The sequence below is a fragment of the Aspergillus bombycis genome (genome assembly GCF_001792695.1).
Source record: "Aspergillus bombycis strain NRRL26010 chromosome Unknown contig00132, whole genome shotgun sequence".
In the NCBI taxonomy this organism is placed as follows: domain Eukaryota; kingdom Fungi; phylum Ascomycota; class Eurotiomycetes; order Eurotiales; family Aspergillaceae; genus Aspergillus; species Aspergillus bombycis.
In genome coordinates, this window is record NW_019170134.1 from 44,931 (window position 1) to 58,344 (window position 13,414).

The window sequence follows — 13,414 nt, forward strand, 5'->3', positions numbered from 1 at the left end:
TAGCTCACAACCATAAATGTGGTCTATTCGTGGTATGGTATGATGCCAAGGCGTTAGATGGCGTTCCTCCAGCCTTTGCCACCCCTGCAGAAGCAGCCTCCCCGTGCATCCTTCTTGGGTGTCAGCATTTTGCACTTTCCAACTTGAAATTCTCCATACCCTCCACCTTGTATATTCCCATTTAGAGGCGCTTCATCCATTGTAGAGACAAATCCAGGCCGATAACGATCCGGTGATTCACCGCCTCCGGCTAGCATCGGCTTTGTGATAGAGGGGCAAAGGCGGTGGGGTGATTGATATGGTAATAAAGCGTTTTCTGCACATTGAAAAGTGAACAGAAGATAGCGGGGAGGGACCAAGTTCGGTCAAAAGGACAGTCTCATTCGACAATTCGTTGTATGGACCCAGTAGTCAATGGCAATCGAATCCTGTCAGACAGTCCCAGGGGCAAAAGGTCCTCTGGTAGCTCGGATATCGATGGCAACGTTCCGAACATTTGAGTCGGGCCCAAGGAAAAAATCTTTTCTTGCGCCCTATGACATGGAACCTTAAAAGAAGCTAAGAGAAGTCATTAGAGAGTATTGATTTCTTTTCTCCTATATATATCCGTTTCAATCAGTATTTATATCACGCATTGTCCGCAGCCTGCAGACTTCAGAGACCTGCCCCGATCTCGCACCTAAGAAAAGCGCACGAGTGTTTCGTGACTCACACCACACGGGTTATAACTCCGTACCCACGCCAGATCTTCATTCCTCAAACCCAAGTTCAGACACTTGAATCGTACAAACATCCATCATGGGTTCCGTTGCTCACTCTGTGGCAGAGCTTGATGCCTCTGTGGTCAAGATCACTCGGTCGACAAATCTCCGCCCAGTTCCTGAACCGGGCTCGCCCGAGGAACTGAGCCATTCGCACTGTACTGATCATATGGTCACTGCCCGGTGGACTGTGGCCAATGGCTGGGAAACCCCCGAAGTGAAGCCCTTTGAGAACCTTAGCATTCCTCCCACAGCGTCTTGCCTGCACTATGCCACCGAATGCTTCGAGGGGATGAAGGTGTACAGAGGATTTGATGGCAAACTGCGCTTGTTCCGCCCTGATTGCAACGGGGAGAGATTGCTCATGAGTGCTCAGAGAACCTCTTTGCCCAGCTTCCGGTATGAGGAGCTGAAGGTTCTCATCGCCAAGTTGATGCAGATCGATGGACCCCGTATGTGACCCCGTACTAGTATCTGTTACCTTAGCTAACCCAGTTACCTACAGGTTGGCTCCCCAAGGATCAACCTGGTCGTTTCCTCTATCTCCGTCCCACATTGATTGGCAGCGGCCCTCATCTGGGTGTTCAGACTCCCAAGGAAGCCCTCCTTTTCATCATCGCCGTGCCATGGCCTGACCCGTCCAAGTTGAAGAAGCCCGAAGAAGGCACCAAACCCGGATTGAAGCTTCTTGCCTCTTCACCCGATTCTATCCGTGCCTGGCCAGGTGGTTTCGGCTATGCAAAGCTCGGAGCGAACTACGGTCCTTCGTTGGTCGCACACGGTAAAGCTCAAGCCCTTGGCTTTGATCAGATTCTTTGGCTGTTTGGTCAGGACCGTCAGGTGACCGAGGCCGGTGCTAGCAACTTCTTCATTGTTTGGGAGAACAAGGAAACAGGAAAGATCGAGCTTGTCACTGCACCCCTGGAAAACCAGTTGATTCTTCCAGGTGTTACTCGCCGTAGTGTTCTCCACCTGGCACGCTCAGAGCTGTCAAAGCCTATTGGCTCCCTTGCCCCGGTTGAGGTCGTTGAAAGGGACTTCACCATTAGCGAGATTGAAGAGGCTTGGAAGGAGGGCCGCATCATCGAAGCTTTCGTCTGTGGTACTGCCGTAAGTTTCACTACATCAATCATTTTTAGCAATGGCATGCTAACAATCGGGCAGTTCTTTGTTACGCCAGTTCAGCTTATCCGGAACGGTGACGTCGATATGGACATGCTGGAAGCTGGTGCAGCCCGTGGAGGATATGCAGCCCAGATCAAGTCTTGGTTGGAGGCCATCATGTACGGTAAGGATGGCAAGGAGAATGATGAATGGTCTTACATCATTGAGGGAGAGAGTGAAAAATAAGGGAGAACGAAAAGTTCTGATCATGGACCTGATGAATACAGTAATGAGAGGTCGAGGCGGGGTTGGTTGCATTGTACATAACATGATGGCCTGCATGTCACGGGGTCAAAGATCCTTGCATAGATCATAGATTTCAATTGAGCGTTCCTTTTTGTCTCTGTCTTTGTCTTTGCTTCCACAATTCAGTTTGCCAGTGATGGGAGAAATAACAATATCTCAGATTTGACACTACCTAGTTTTAATCAACACGTTTGAATATCATTGCACATCCTACATTATGTTGCCTTCACCCAGATCTACCACAACAGGGGCATACTCTCCCATCTCATCGTCTTCGTCGTCAGGCATGTCCATTTCAACCTGTTCTCCATCCTCCAGCTGAAGCATGCCTCGCCGTACAAAAGCCCCATGATTGAGCTCCCAATCGTATTCATTCTTCACCCAAGTCTCCAGCTCTTTAAAATCTTCCTTCACCAAGGTCCCGGCACCCTCGATGACCTCATAGAGTGATGTTCTAAATTTCATAAGCAGCTTTCGTAGGAACTCCCCGCCTTCTTCCCCGTCGAGATCAAAGAACCCCCCTTCAATATCATCACATCGCCGAAGCTGTAGCAAGAGCAACCGTAGTACGTTACTTATGAACTGCTCTCTCTCTTTAATGGCTCTTTGACACGTAAGTATCAAACCAAGCAGCCTTTTCCACTGCTGAAGGCACGAGAAGTTCATCAACGTCAGGACCATCAAGAAGGTAAATTGTAGTTCACCCAGGATCTGTGCTTCGCCAAGCTGCTCATCAATCTTGCTCGTTCCCTGGTCCGCATTGGAAACCTGTTGTATGAGATCTCCTAGAGCCCACGAACGGTCCTGGGCAGCCTCTGTCCTCTCACGTCCAATAGCACCTTCCCTCCAAGTCTTCTTAAGGTCAATATGAAGGAAAGAAAACTCGCTCTCCTGCTCCCCGATGACATCCGCTAGTCTATCAGAGCCCTGGCCCGGTTCAGGAATACCGGGTATATTCTCGCTATCTTTCTGTGCTGTACTCGCTGATGTAACCATCCATCGAGGCCGACCGTCGACGTCTATTTCAGGGTCCCCAACAATGCGCTTCAAAAGCCTAGGAGACAGCCGGTTCGTAAGGCCCTCCCAATCTTGTCGACCTTCCTCTTCATACTCATCATCGTCGACATCCCGCGACTGAGCCCGACCCTCAGATGAGGGCGGTACGCGACTGCGGTAGCGGAATAATCCTCCGCTTTGCCAAACAGCAGCCAAGTTCGCCTTATGGCGCATTGCCTCCTGTTTATCTGCGTCATCACTGGCACGTAGGGGATCCAGCGCTTCGGTTTCCGTGTTCCATTTCCAGATAATCACATCGCGTCCTAGATTCCCTCGCGGAGCTGGAACCAGAGCACGCTCGTTCGTGGATCCGGCTGCGCTGATATCGCCGACGTAAAACCACCCGCCACTTCTCAACGACAAACTTTCTGTTACTCCTGTGTAGAGGAAATGCCATCCAGTCGGTAAATCGCGGATTCCATGGAAATTCGGCGTTGATGTGAAGGTAATGAGGTCGATGCCGACCAGTGTCTTCGGTGGGAGGTGGGGTACGAGGATGGTGGTGGGGGAGGGGATCACGGAAGCCATAGCTTAACTGTCGTTGGAGCTGTGTGTAATTTGCCGGGAATATGAAAGGTAGAGTGAGTTGGATCGGCGATATATAGCTGTCCTGATTCCTGGAGTTGTTCGTAGGACATGCGATGACGGAGCTGTCGCAAATGTGCCACGCTCTTCTCAAGCTGCTGGGGTGGTTCTCCCTGGGGTTTTCGGCAATCAATTCTTCGCCAGGTAAAACGCTTAGAAAGTAAGTTAGGTCATCTATTAAGGATTGTAGCTAACTGGCAGAGACACTGGGAAAAAAAATAATAAACTTCGCCGCGGAGTGAAAAGAATTCGGCGTAGATCACGGATAAGCTTCCGGCGCTGTCTTTATCTATATTTGGTTCTCCCAGCGTTGAATACCAATAAAAAAAACTAAAAGTCTGTGCTGCTGTATTATAAGGGTATGGCTGCCATGTCGCGATTTCATTTGTTAGTCTTAGATTGCCTCCCAAGATGTTGTAAAATGTCACTACGAGATCTACAGATGGACAGAAAAAGGTACACGGTTCCAGTTGAGGTATATTGACGAGACGTAGCTGCTATTTCAGAGACTACTGATGCCCAAAACCGAATAGAAACTTTTTTGGATATGAAGTAAATTGAAGACCAGGCGATAAAGGCCGTTCCTCGCGTTTATTCCATCCACATCCGCAGGCAGAGTACTCTGCTGATAGCCTCCCATCCAGCCAGGCAAGAAACTTGCACAAGTTGGAGAAGATATGCTCGCACATATCTAGAGACGACGACCACGGCGACCACCCTTGCGACGAGTAGAGTCGGAGGGAGTGGGGGTGACGTCCTCGATACGGCCGATTCTCATGCCAGAACGGGCAAGAGCACGGAGAGCGGACTGAGCACCGGGACCGGGGGTCTTGGTACCGTTACCTAGAGAGGATTAGCTATCTGGTGGTTGTCTTCCTTCCGCGGGATCTAATATCGCTACATACCACCGGTAGCACGGATCTTGATGTGGAGAGCGTTGATACCGAGCTCCTTGCAACGGGTAGCAACATCCTGAGCAGCCAACATGGCAGCGTAGGGAGAGGACTCGTCACGGTCAGCCTTGACCTTCATACCACCGGTGACACGGCAGATGGTTTCGCGACCACTGTAACCCAAGTGTTAGTCCGGTGTTTTTTTTTTTTGCAATTCATCTCCAATCTCCAGTATCTCCAATATATCTATCTTTCATGGGGGAAATCGCATGGACGGAGAAATCGTAGGAAAAGTGATGCGACGAACCTCAGATCGGTGACGTGGACGAAGGTATCGTTGAAGGAGGCGAAGATACGAGCAACGCCGAAAACGAGCTTGCCTGCAAACCCATTTCTGTTAGATTTGCGCGTTTATCATAGGCTTTGAGATTGTACATACCATCTCCGGCAAGAGGGCCGAGAGTGACGTTCTCCTTAGCGGCAGTGGTCTTCTGCTTGGGGGCCATTGTTGTTGTGCTGGACTGTGGTATGGAATATGGAAAAGAGAAGGAAGGAAAACGGATCCTTCAATTGACTTGGATACGGAAAATGGATGGTGTGTGCCCTACGGTCCTGTCATTGACGCTGATTGGATGAATGTTAAATCTCGGCGGGGATCAAGCGAGTTGAAGCCTCAGGCACTGATGTTTCATAGCATTTTACTTGACAGTCAGTAGTATTAGTGGGGCTGTTTCGGCCAACAGTCGGGCCGACAGAGCGGTGGATTTCCGCTTAAATTCTCTCCTCTCTTGCTGACAGCTCTCATTTTTTTCTTCTTTTCACACGCACTTCTGTGTTTCGCAAAGGAAGCGACGAAGCGACGAAGCGACCAGTGCAACGAATTGATGTTGGGTTGATTGCTCTGGCTGGAAGATAGTCTGAGTCGTCCATATCATCGTGCACAGCTTATCTTGGTGTTGCCAGTTTAAGATGGGTTTCACCAAGGAAGATGCCATGATTGGCATCATCGGCATGGGCGACATGGGCAAGATGTATGCCCAGCGCCTGAGCATGGCAGGGTGGAGGTAATTCTCCCAGCTTTTTTTTTTCGATCTTTGTCAGTGTCATGCACTGTGTTCTCTCGCGTAATAGGTAAGGCAACCCTTTTCATCCCCAGCACCTTTCGCGCGTCCTTTTTTGAATGATGACTTGAGTGCATTTGGCTCGAGTATGGTCTAGTAGTGCGCCGCATCACCATTCTGGTATATGGTTGTACTGCTAGACTGTCAATGATGTAAAATCTCAGCTACCTAAATCTTTTTGTCTGACTCGAAATTATCTTACCCGCTGTGTCACAAGTTCAACCTTTCCTGATCATGTGCTAACTTGTTATGTCAAGGTTATTGCAGTATATCGCTTCTATAGTTTATAGCCACGTCTTAGTTACTAACAAGAATATTTTCTTCAAGGATAAATGCATGTGACAAGCCTGATAGTTTTGAGAGCCTGAAATCTGAATTTGCGTCTCAAGTACGTCTGTCGATCACAGCTCATGCTGTTCCTAGACTCATCGTATATAGAAAGGTGTCACAATTTACCCGAATGGGCACCTGGTTTCAAGATTAAGCGACTTTATTATATACAGTGTAGAGGCCGGAGTGATCGACAAGGTAGTGGCGGAATATGGCCCATGTATGTCTAGCCAAACTACCACTGCCTATATTCAAGCAGTGTCTGACTTATTGACACAGCTACCAAGGTTGGTGCGATTGTCGGTGGCCAGACATCCTGCAAAGCTCCAGAGCTGGCCGCATTCGATAAGCATCTCCCTTCAGATGTAGAGATTGTATCCTGCCATTCGCTCCATGGCCCTCAAGTTAACCCGAAAGCTCAACCACTGGTATGATATGCAGATTGCTACCAGCTTGTACCGATAATAACGTATTGGTTCAGGTTTTGATACAGCACCGCGCATCGGACGAGAGTCTCCGATTCGTGGAAAATGTCCTGTCATCCTTCGAGTCCAAGTTTGTCTATCTCACTGGCGAGATGCACGATCGAATCACTGCAGATACACAGGCCGTTACACATGCTGCTTTCCTGAGCATGGGCACTGCATGGCAGGCGAATAAACAGTTCCCATGGGAGATATCTCGCTGGGTAGGAGGAATCGAGAACGTGAAGATCAATATCACTTTGCGCATCTACTCCAACAAATGGCACGTCTATGCTGGCCTGGCCATTCTCAATCCAAGCGCGAAGAAACAGATCAGACAGTATGCAGAGTCAGTGACGGACCTGTACAAGCTGATGATTGAGGGTCGCCGGGAGGAGCTTAAGCAGCGTGTCAAGGCTGCAGGCGCAGCCGTCTTTAAAGCGGGCACGGAGGGACAGGATCTGTTGCTGAAAGACGAGGTTCTTGATCGGTTCTCGCTCTCAAAGGGACCTCGTGAGGCGTCGCCACCTAACAGTCACCTTAGTTTGCTTGCAATCGTGGATTGTTGGTCAAAGCTTGGAATTGTCCCTTATGACCACATGATTTGCTCTACGCCTGTGAGTACCAATAGACAATCATTCGATCGATGCGTGGATCAATCACTGACTACTGCTATACTGATACAGCTCTTCCGTCTTTGGCTGGGAGTCACGGAGTACCTCTTCCGTAATCCTGACCTGCTTGACGAGGCATTGGATACTGCCATTGATGACAAGACATTCCGCTCTGACGATTTGGAGTTTACATTCGCGGCTCGGGTAGGTGTCATTTGGTTGCATTTGCCCCTTGGGGCCGTGCTCGGTCTTTTTTTTATCATGCAATATACATGCATTCCATTACAACGCGCTAACATGAGTGGATCAATGCAGGCATGGTCAGACTGTGTTTCATTTGGCGATTTCGAATCCTACCGCGATCGCTTTGAGCGGATCCAGGGATACTTCGCTCCTCGATTCCCCGATGCCGTCACGCTAGGCAATGAAATGATGAAGACTATCCTTGAGAAGACGAAGAGCAACTAAACCTGAAGGGGGAAAGATAACGACAAAATGACCATGATACACAAGAGCCCAATGGCAGGAAAGGGACGGATGAGATCAACATTCTAAGCTTAGGATGAAGGCCGATATGGCATATTTCGGGAGTATTACTCACGCCTATTGCTGGGTTTGTCAAGGGACTACAGGTGGCAGTTATTTAAAATATACTAATTGGCCTTTAAGTCAAAATTTCACAAGTTGCCAACACATTTTTTCGGTGCAGATTCCTTTATCAGGTAGCATAAACCCTGATAGATGCGCGGCCTATACTGAAGAGTATATTTACCATCATCTTGAGCTTAGTATCCTGCAATCACTAGTATGACAAGACATCATGGTGCCTAGCTCGCCTCATAGAGATGCACTGTATGCCTAAGGCTCACTGTAACTTCCCTTCAATTCATCCGCTTTGACGAGCAAATCCAAATAGTTATCAGGAGAACCTGTCCTTGCGCATCCACAACCCCTAGAAGAAAAGTCGGACAATCCCAGTAACAACAGGGCCCCCTTAACATTATAAACACTCGTAACCCTCCTCTTAGCATGCCATCACAGATATTCGTATCGTCAATTTGGATGCAAGTATACTGCTTCTTTCGAGTCTCAGGCACAAACACGGATAAGGTAACATAACTGAGCATCTGACCTCTAAGCCGTGTTGTCTCGACAAGCGTGACCCGAGTGTCTGGTGTTGGGTTGTCGCAGGAGGGTGTTAGAACCGTTGGTGAAGCACTTGCGATTGGTGCTTGAAGAGAGGCAGATCCTGGCAACCTTGTAAATGGGTTCAGGTAGATGGGTAATACCGGGCCCACCTTTCTTGAAGTATCGACGTATGCGGCCGGTGGTAGGGTTTTTTGTTGGTGTGAGGAGCCTTGCACGACAACTATGATCGATTGAGTGCACGCGCTTCTCTCGCGGAATACAAGGACTACAGTGAGAGTTTCTTTGATTACATTTTGTAGTCTTACAGTTGGTGGTGTCATATGAGCGTATTCGTGCTCTCCTGACCGTGGTGAATGAAGTAAGAAGCTATCACAGTGCTCGTGTCACAGAGGTAACACCGTATACTACCTGAAACTACGTAATCATTGACGATCTGCTTTTCGTGCCGATAGAACTTAGCCAAAGCTGGGAGGAGATGGAGGTATAGCGAATTATACTCCTGTTGATTTTTGTGGGTAGTATTGGCAAGGAATCCTATGCTCGATATACGATCTACTTTATACTTGATGCACCTGTAGTACATTCTTTCGATGTAATACCCTAGCCAAGGCTTAATTGTTGGGATCATACGCTGGCTATTATGGTAATCGGCGAAGTTCACTCTCAGATATCAAAGAGGGTGTATTGTGGACTAGTCTATCAGATAAGTGACAATTGCAGCCAGATGGCGCTAGTGTACGTCTAGAAAACATGGAATCATTTGTATTCCCTCTGTGTGGTAGGTGACTTGGTAGCTCTGGTAATTCAAGGAGTATTCGTGGGTAGCACTGCAGATTTCCTAGGTCTAAAACCAGGAATCTGCCTATTGTGTCACAGAGTACGAATTGGGTGTCGCCCAGTAAGTTCCTACGTATTCATACCAAGCTTTCTGTTCATTTACATCTCCTAGTAGAGTAACGCACATTGACTATCAAGGCATTTTTGAGGGGAACGGCATATCTGAGGCCATGCTTACTGGTATAGATGAAAAAGTTCTGTACATAGGCAGAGTAATCAGAGATTCTGATCACGCGTGTTAAAAACTGTTTTGCTTTTTGTATTCTCACACAAGGTTAGACCACAGTTCAACGTCAGCATATTTGATTAGCAAGGGGAATTACGTATGGTTGCAGGGCCTGTCCTTGGCCGTATTCGTATATGTGTGATTGAGTTCTAGATGTATTCGAAGATCAATGGAGGGCTCTAATAGAACAGTGGTTAAACAATGACTCAGAGTAACTGGTTGACTATCCAGATACATTCCCGTGACTCAGTACATTGAACCAAAGCCTTCACAGGTAAACAAAGACATCTATAATACTTCATCTAATGGAATTAACGGAGCTACCCGGAATCAAGGGTGGCATACTTCCTAGTCACTGTTTCCCTGTGAATGATAGCAATGTTTCTATGCGCTATCATGTAGTCCCGGTCATCCCGGAGTACATTCATCTCTTCTCCCAAAATAGGAGATAAGGAATACCCAGCCATTGACAAACTGGTAGAGAACCGGCAACATCTGAGATATAATTATATTGGTGCCAGTGTGCGATGATAGAAGTTTAAGATAACAAGAAAATAAATTAAAAAAAAAAGTAATATAGCAGCAGGTACTAATAGGTGGCGTGAATTGGATGCAAATGAATGGTTCAATGGCCACGAGAGACATTTCAGCGCCGTATTGCAGTGTGATCAGGTCTATACCTTGGGCATTCCCACATAATCCCTCTATATTATCAAAGGTTCTATTCACTTGCACCCCAGTCCTTGGAGCGTGCTAGGTGTGCATGGATGACTTCCAAAGGCGTCTATAGAGTACAACGGGGGCTGGTAGACAGATGGACCAGGATTAGATCCCCTTTGGCCTTGGTCTCTCAAAAAAGAAGGAAGGCTTTTGTACTGTACACAGAATCATCTCTGAGCTGTAGAAGGGACTCTTCTCTGCCTTTATCAATTTCTAAACAGGCCGATATACTGCGTACTAGGGCTTGATGGAGGCCCGGGCCGTTACCTTATATTTTCTCCGAACCAATTAAATAGCGTAACGGGCGTGTCTACCCACTCCAACATACTGTGTAGTTATCGTTTATACGGAATCTCGATCATAAATTATTTGGCCTAGAGGTCTAAGCGTGTATCATGCTGGAGGAAGACCAGCCGTGTCCTGCATGTTCATGTAACTTGCTTGAGTAGTTTGAACATCAGCGACTACGTGGTCCATTCATATTGTTCCCGCCAGATTGGTGTCCTGTCACATAATGGCCTGTGATAATGTTCTAAGGTACCTACCTCCTTGACGGCTGGGTTGACGGTAACTGCTCTTTTCCCCATTGGGAAATTGGGTAATAGATCCATGAACATGGATGAAACCGCTTGATTGTCTTCTCTATTTCTGCGGTACCGAGATCTCACTAGCAGTGTAGCATAGCTGCCGCCGTCCTGGCACGCGACCGTTTTCATTGTCGCCCTTTAACCTGGGATGATCAAGTAGTCTCCACCAACTGTTGAGCTACAATGTAACTCCTGGGGTTGCACCTAAGGCAACACGATGAGGCTCAGGTTTCCTTTCTTCCCTTTGCGCAATATCATCTGATATGTAGCCGGGATGGTTATGGCAAACAACTCGGTGCGAATTGCACACAGCTGGCTTTTAATAGGTGAAAGTGAGTTATTTCTAGCCTCGTGAGTCCCTTGATTCACGCCTAGCCTTATTTAAACAAGGTGTAAGTCTCACAGGTTCGTTTAGTATTGAATATGCCCCAGTTATAGTACCCAACTTGGCGCTAGTCCCAGAGCACTAAAGTCGGATTAGGGCATCACTATCGAGTCATGCTTCCACATCATTCTTAGATTATCGGAGCGAGTGAAAGTTGATGAAGTAATTCCCTGTAATGTGCCCCGCGTGGCTGCTTTTACCTTTGTAAAATCCTATGAATGAGCTATATATGTCTCTTGTAGGATGTAGGATTGTGCTTCATTCTTTCATCACATCTCCTCCATGTATATCGGTTTCATATGAGAACTTCCGTTCGGTTTGGGAGTAAGCAGTGGCAATGTTTTATTCTTTGTCTGTATTTCTGGCAGTTGCTTGATGTTAGGTAGGTCGCCGGTTGACTTAATATGAGTGTTGACTGATCTCTTCCAGTTTCCTCAACATGGGGTCATATCATCACTTATGTCCCCTCCAAGGGAGGTGGGGTATCATACAGCTTTAACATACCAGAGAATACAGCATCTACTCTCAATGGTACCATCTATCTTCAACTGAGCGCACCATCTCATGCAAAATGGATAGCACTCGGCCAGGGCGAGCGAATGGCAGGTGGGAACATCTTTCTCATATACGCTTCGCTTGATGGCAGCGTTACTCTCTCCCCACGAAAAGCATTCGGTCATCTTGACGTCTTTTATGACCCCAATATCCAGGCCTACCTTCTTGAAGGTTCTGGGGTCCATGATGGTGTGATGACAGCAAACATCCGCTGTGATAACTGCATGCACCTAGGCAATGGAGATAACATAATAGGAAGCTCTAGCTCATGGGGTTGGGCCATGCGCCATGGGTATCCATTGGTGTCATCTGATGTTGCTGTGCGGATTCATAAGCACGATGTTCACGGTAGCTTTACCTTGGATTTGACCAGAGCCATTGGCGGCAATTCATCAAACCCATTTCTCGACTCGACATACCCGCATCACGATGCCACCCCTTTCTCAAAAGAGCATGTCATTGATGATGCTTTGCTTTACAGCAAACGTGTTGCACATGGTGTGATGACGCCGATCGCTTTCGTTTTGATGTTCCCTGGCTTTGGGCTTCTCTTGCACATATACCCATCTCGCCACACTGTTCTGTGGATGCATGCTCCGATGCAAATAATTGCAGTCTGTGTAGCATTGATTGGACTTGGCTTTGGAGTCTCCGTATCTATGGATCTCAAACTGTCTAAAGGCTATCATCCTACTATAGGTTATGTTTTGGTCGGCGTTGTCCTTCTTATCCAGCCTGTCTTAGGGATTGTGCAACATTTGCATTTTCGAAGATCAGGAGGAACCGCCATCTACGGTGTCTTACACCGCTGGTTCGGGCGCCTATTATCAGCCATTGGCATCGTTAATGGTGGACTAGGGTTTTACTACGCGAATCAGCATACTGAGGATATCCCACCGATTCCACCGATCATATACGGCATGGTCTGCGGAGGAGTATGCATATTATATGTCTTTGTGGTCATGTGGCGTAGGGAGAAGACGAGATCGCAAGCTATTATCGCTAAGTTTCAGACTGAATCCCTCCAAAACAAAAGTGACTTGGACCAAGGCAGTGACAATCTTGACAGTGCGCGGTCGGGATCTGTTGAATCCAGCAGTATCTCTGAGAAGAAGTGGCAAGTTTCATGATATGATACATGATGACTGGCCTTGTCTCTATAGTGGCCTTGGTATTCCTAGGAAGCATGTTTATCTCCTGGTAGATTCGGGATCCTCTCGTACTTCGTCTATTCGTCTTGATATTTTGCCAAATGAACGAGGCACCGTTAGACGCAACTTCATATTCACGTAGTATATATATAGTAGGATTGTGTCTTGCAAGGGCTCGGATGATGGTGCAGATAACACGCAGTCTGTATTGTTTGAGAAATAAACATGACACATAAGTATTCAAACACGAGGTATGAATGTATATGGGATGGAAGGGGAAAGATTCCACAGATCAGTCGTTCGTTCTTTGAAGACATGTATGTAAAGAATACGGCACGATGTATAGCAGCCTGAGGCCATTGTAGGGCCTGGTTAGTCAGCGGACAACGACCACCTGAAACCAACGGTGGGATGGGCTCAGATCTCCCATCGAGGCTCTCGTGAACTTGCTTCTTGAGTTGTCATCTGCTGTGCCGTGGTGCATGTGACCCCCTACTCATACTTCGATACGCCCCGACTAGCCCCTCCTCTGGCCTCCGACTAAAGCAGCTCTCCGCGACCGCAGCGTAC

The 13,414-nt window shown here is 47.6% G+C and overlaps 5 protein-coding genes across 5 annotated transcripts; 3 read left to right on the forward strand and 2 right to left on the reverse strand.

Moving 5' to 3' along the window:
- Nucleotides 1-798: 798 nt before the first annotated feature.
- On the forward strand, nucleotides 799-2,111 carry ABOM_010903 (branched-chain amino acid aminotransferase, cytosolic; the record flags this gene model as incomplete). The annotated part of the gene is made up of 3 exons (XM_022538031.1): nucleotides 799-1,213; nucleotides 1,267-1,871; nucleotides 1,926-2,111. The coding sequence occupies 3 exons, from the start codon at nucleotides 799-801 to the stop codon at nucleotides 2,109-2,111; spliced, it is 1,206 nt and encodes a 401-aa protein (XP_022384463.1).
- Nucleotides 2,112-2,381: 270 nt separating this feature from the next.
- ABOM_010904 (AAR2 splicing factor family protein) lies at nucleotides 2,382-3,755 on the reverse strand (the record flags this gene model as incomplete). Its single annotated transcript, XM_022538032.1, has 1 exon — nucleotides 2,382-3,755. One exon carries the CDS (start codon nucleotides 3,753-3,755, stop codon nucleotides 2,382-2,384), a length of 1,374 nt encoding a protein of 457 aa, XP_022384467.1.
- A 748-nt stretch (nucleotides 3,756-4,503) lies between these two features.
- Nucleotides 4,504-5,211, reverse strand: ABOM_010905 (40S ribosomal protein uS11; the record flags this gene model as incomplete). The annotated part of the gene is made up of 4 exons (XM_022538033.1): nucleotides 4,504-4,655; nucleotides 4,718-4,878; nucleotides 5,013-5,085; nucleotides 5,145-5,211. 4 exons carry the CDS (start codon nucleotides 5,209-5,211, stop codon nucleotides 4,504-4,506), a joined length of 453 nt encoding a protein of 150 aa, XP_022384462.1.
- A 463-nt stretch (nucleotides 5,212-5,674) lies between these two features.
- Nucleotides 5,675-7,702, forward strand: ABOM_010906 (prephenate dehydrogenase (NADP(+)); the record flags this gene model as incomplete). Its single annotated transcript, XM_022538034.1, has 7 exons — nucleotides 5,675-5,736; nucleotides 6,154-6,214; nucleotides 6,265-6,376; nucleotides 6,436-6,584; nucleotides 6,638-7,237; nucleotides 7,307-7,438; nucleotides 7,550-7,702. The coding sequence occupies 7 exons, from the start codon at nucleotides 5,675-5,677 to the stop codon at nucleotides 7,700-7,702; spliced, it is 1,269 nt and encodes a 422-aa protein (XP_022384461.1).
- Nucleotides 7,703-11,737: 4,035 nt separating this feature from the next.
- ABOM_010907 (cytochrome and DOMON domain-containing protein) lies at nucleotides 11,738-12,823 on the forward strand (the record flags this gene model as incomplete). Its single annotated transcript, XM_022538035.1, has 1 exon — nucleotides 11,738-12,823. The coding sequence occupies one exon, from the start codon at nucleotides 11,738-11,740 to the stop codon at nucleotides 12,821-12,823; it is 1,086 nt and encodes a 361-aa protein (XP_022384460.1).
- Between the last annotated feature and the right edge of the window lie 591 nt (nucleotides 12,824-13,414).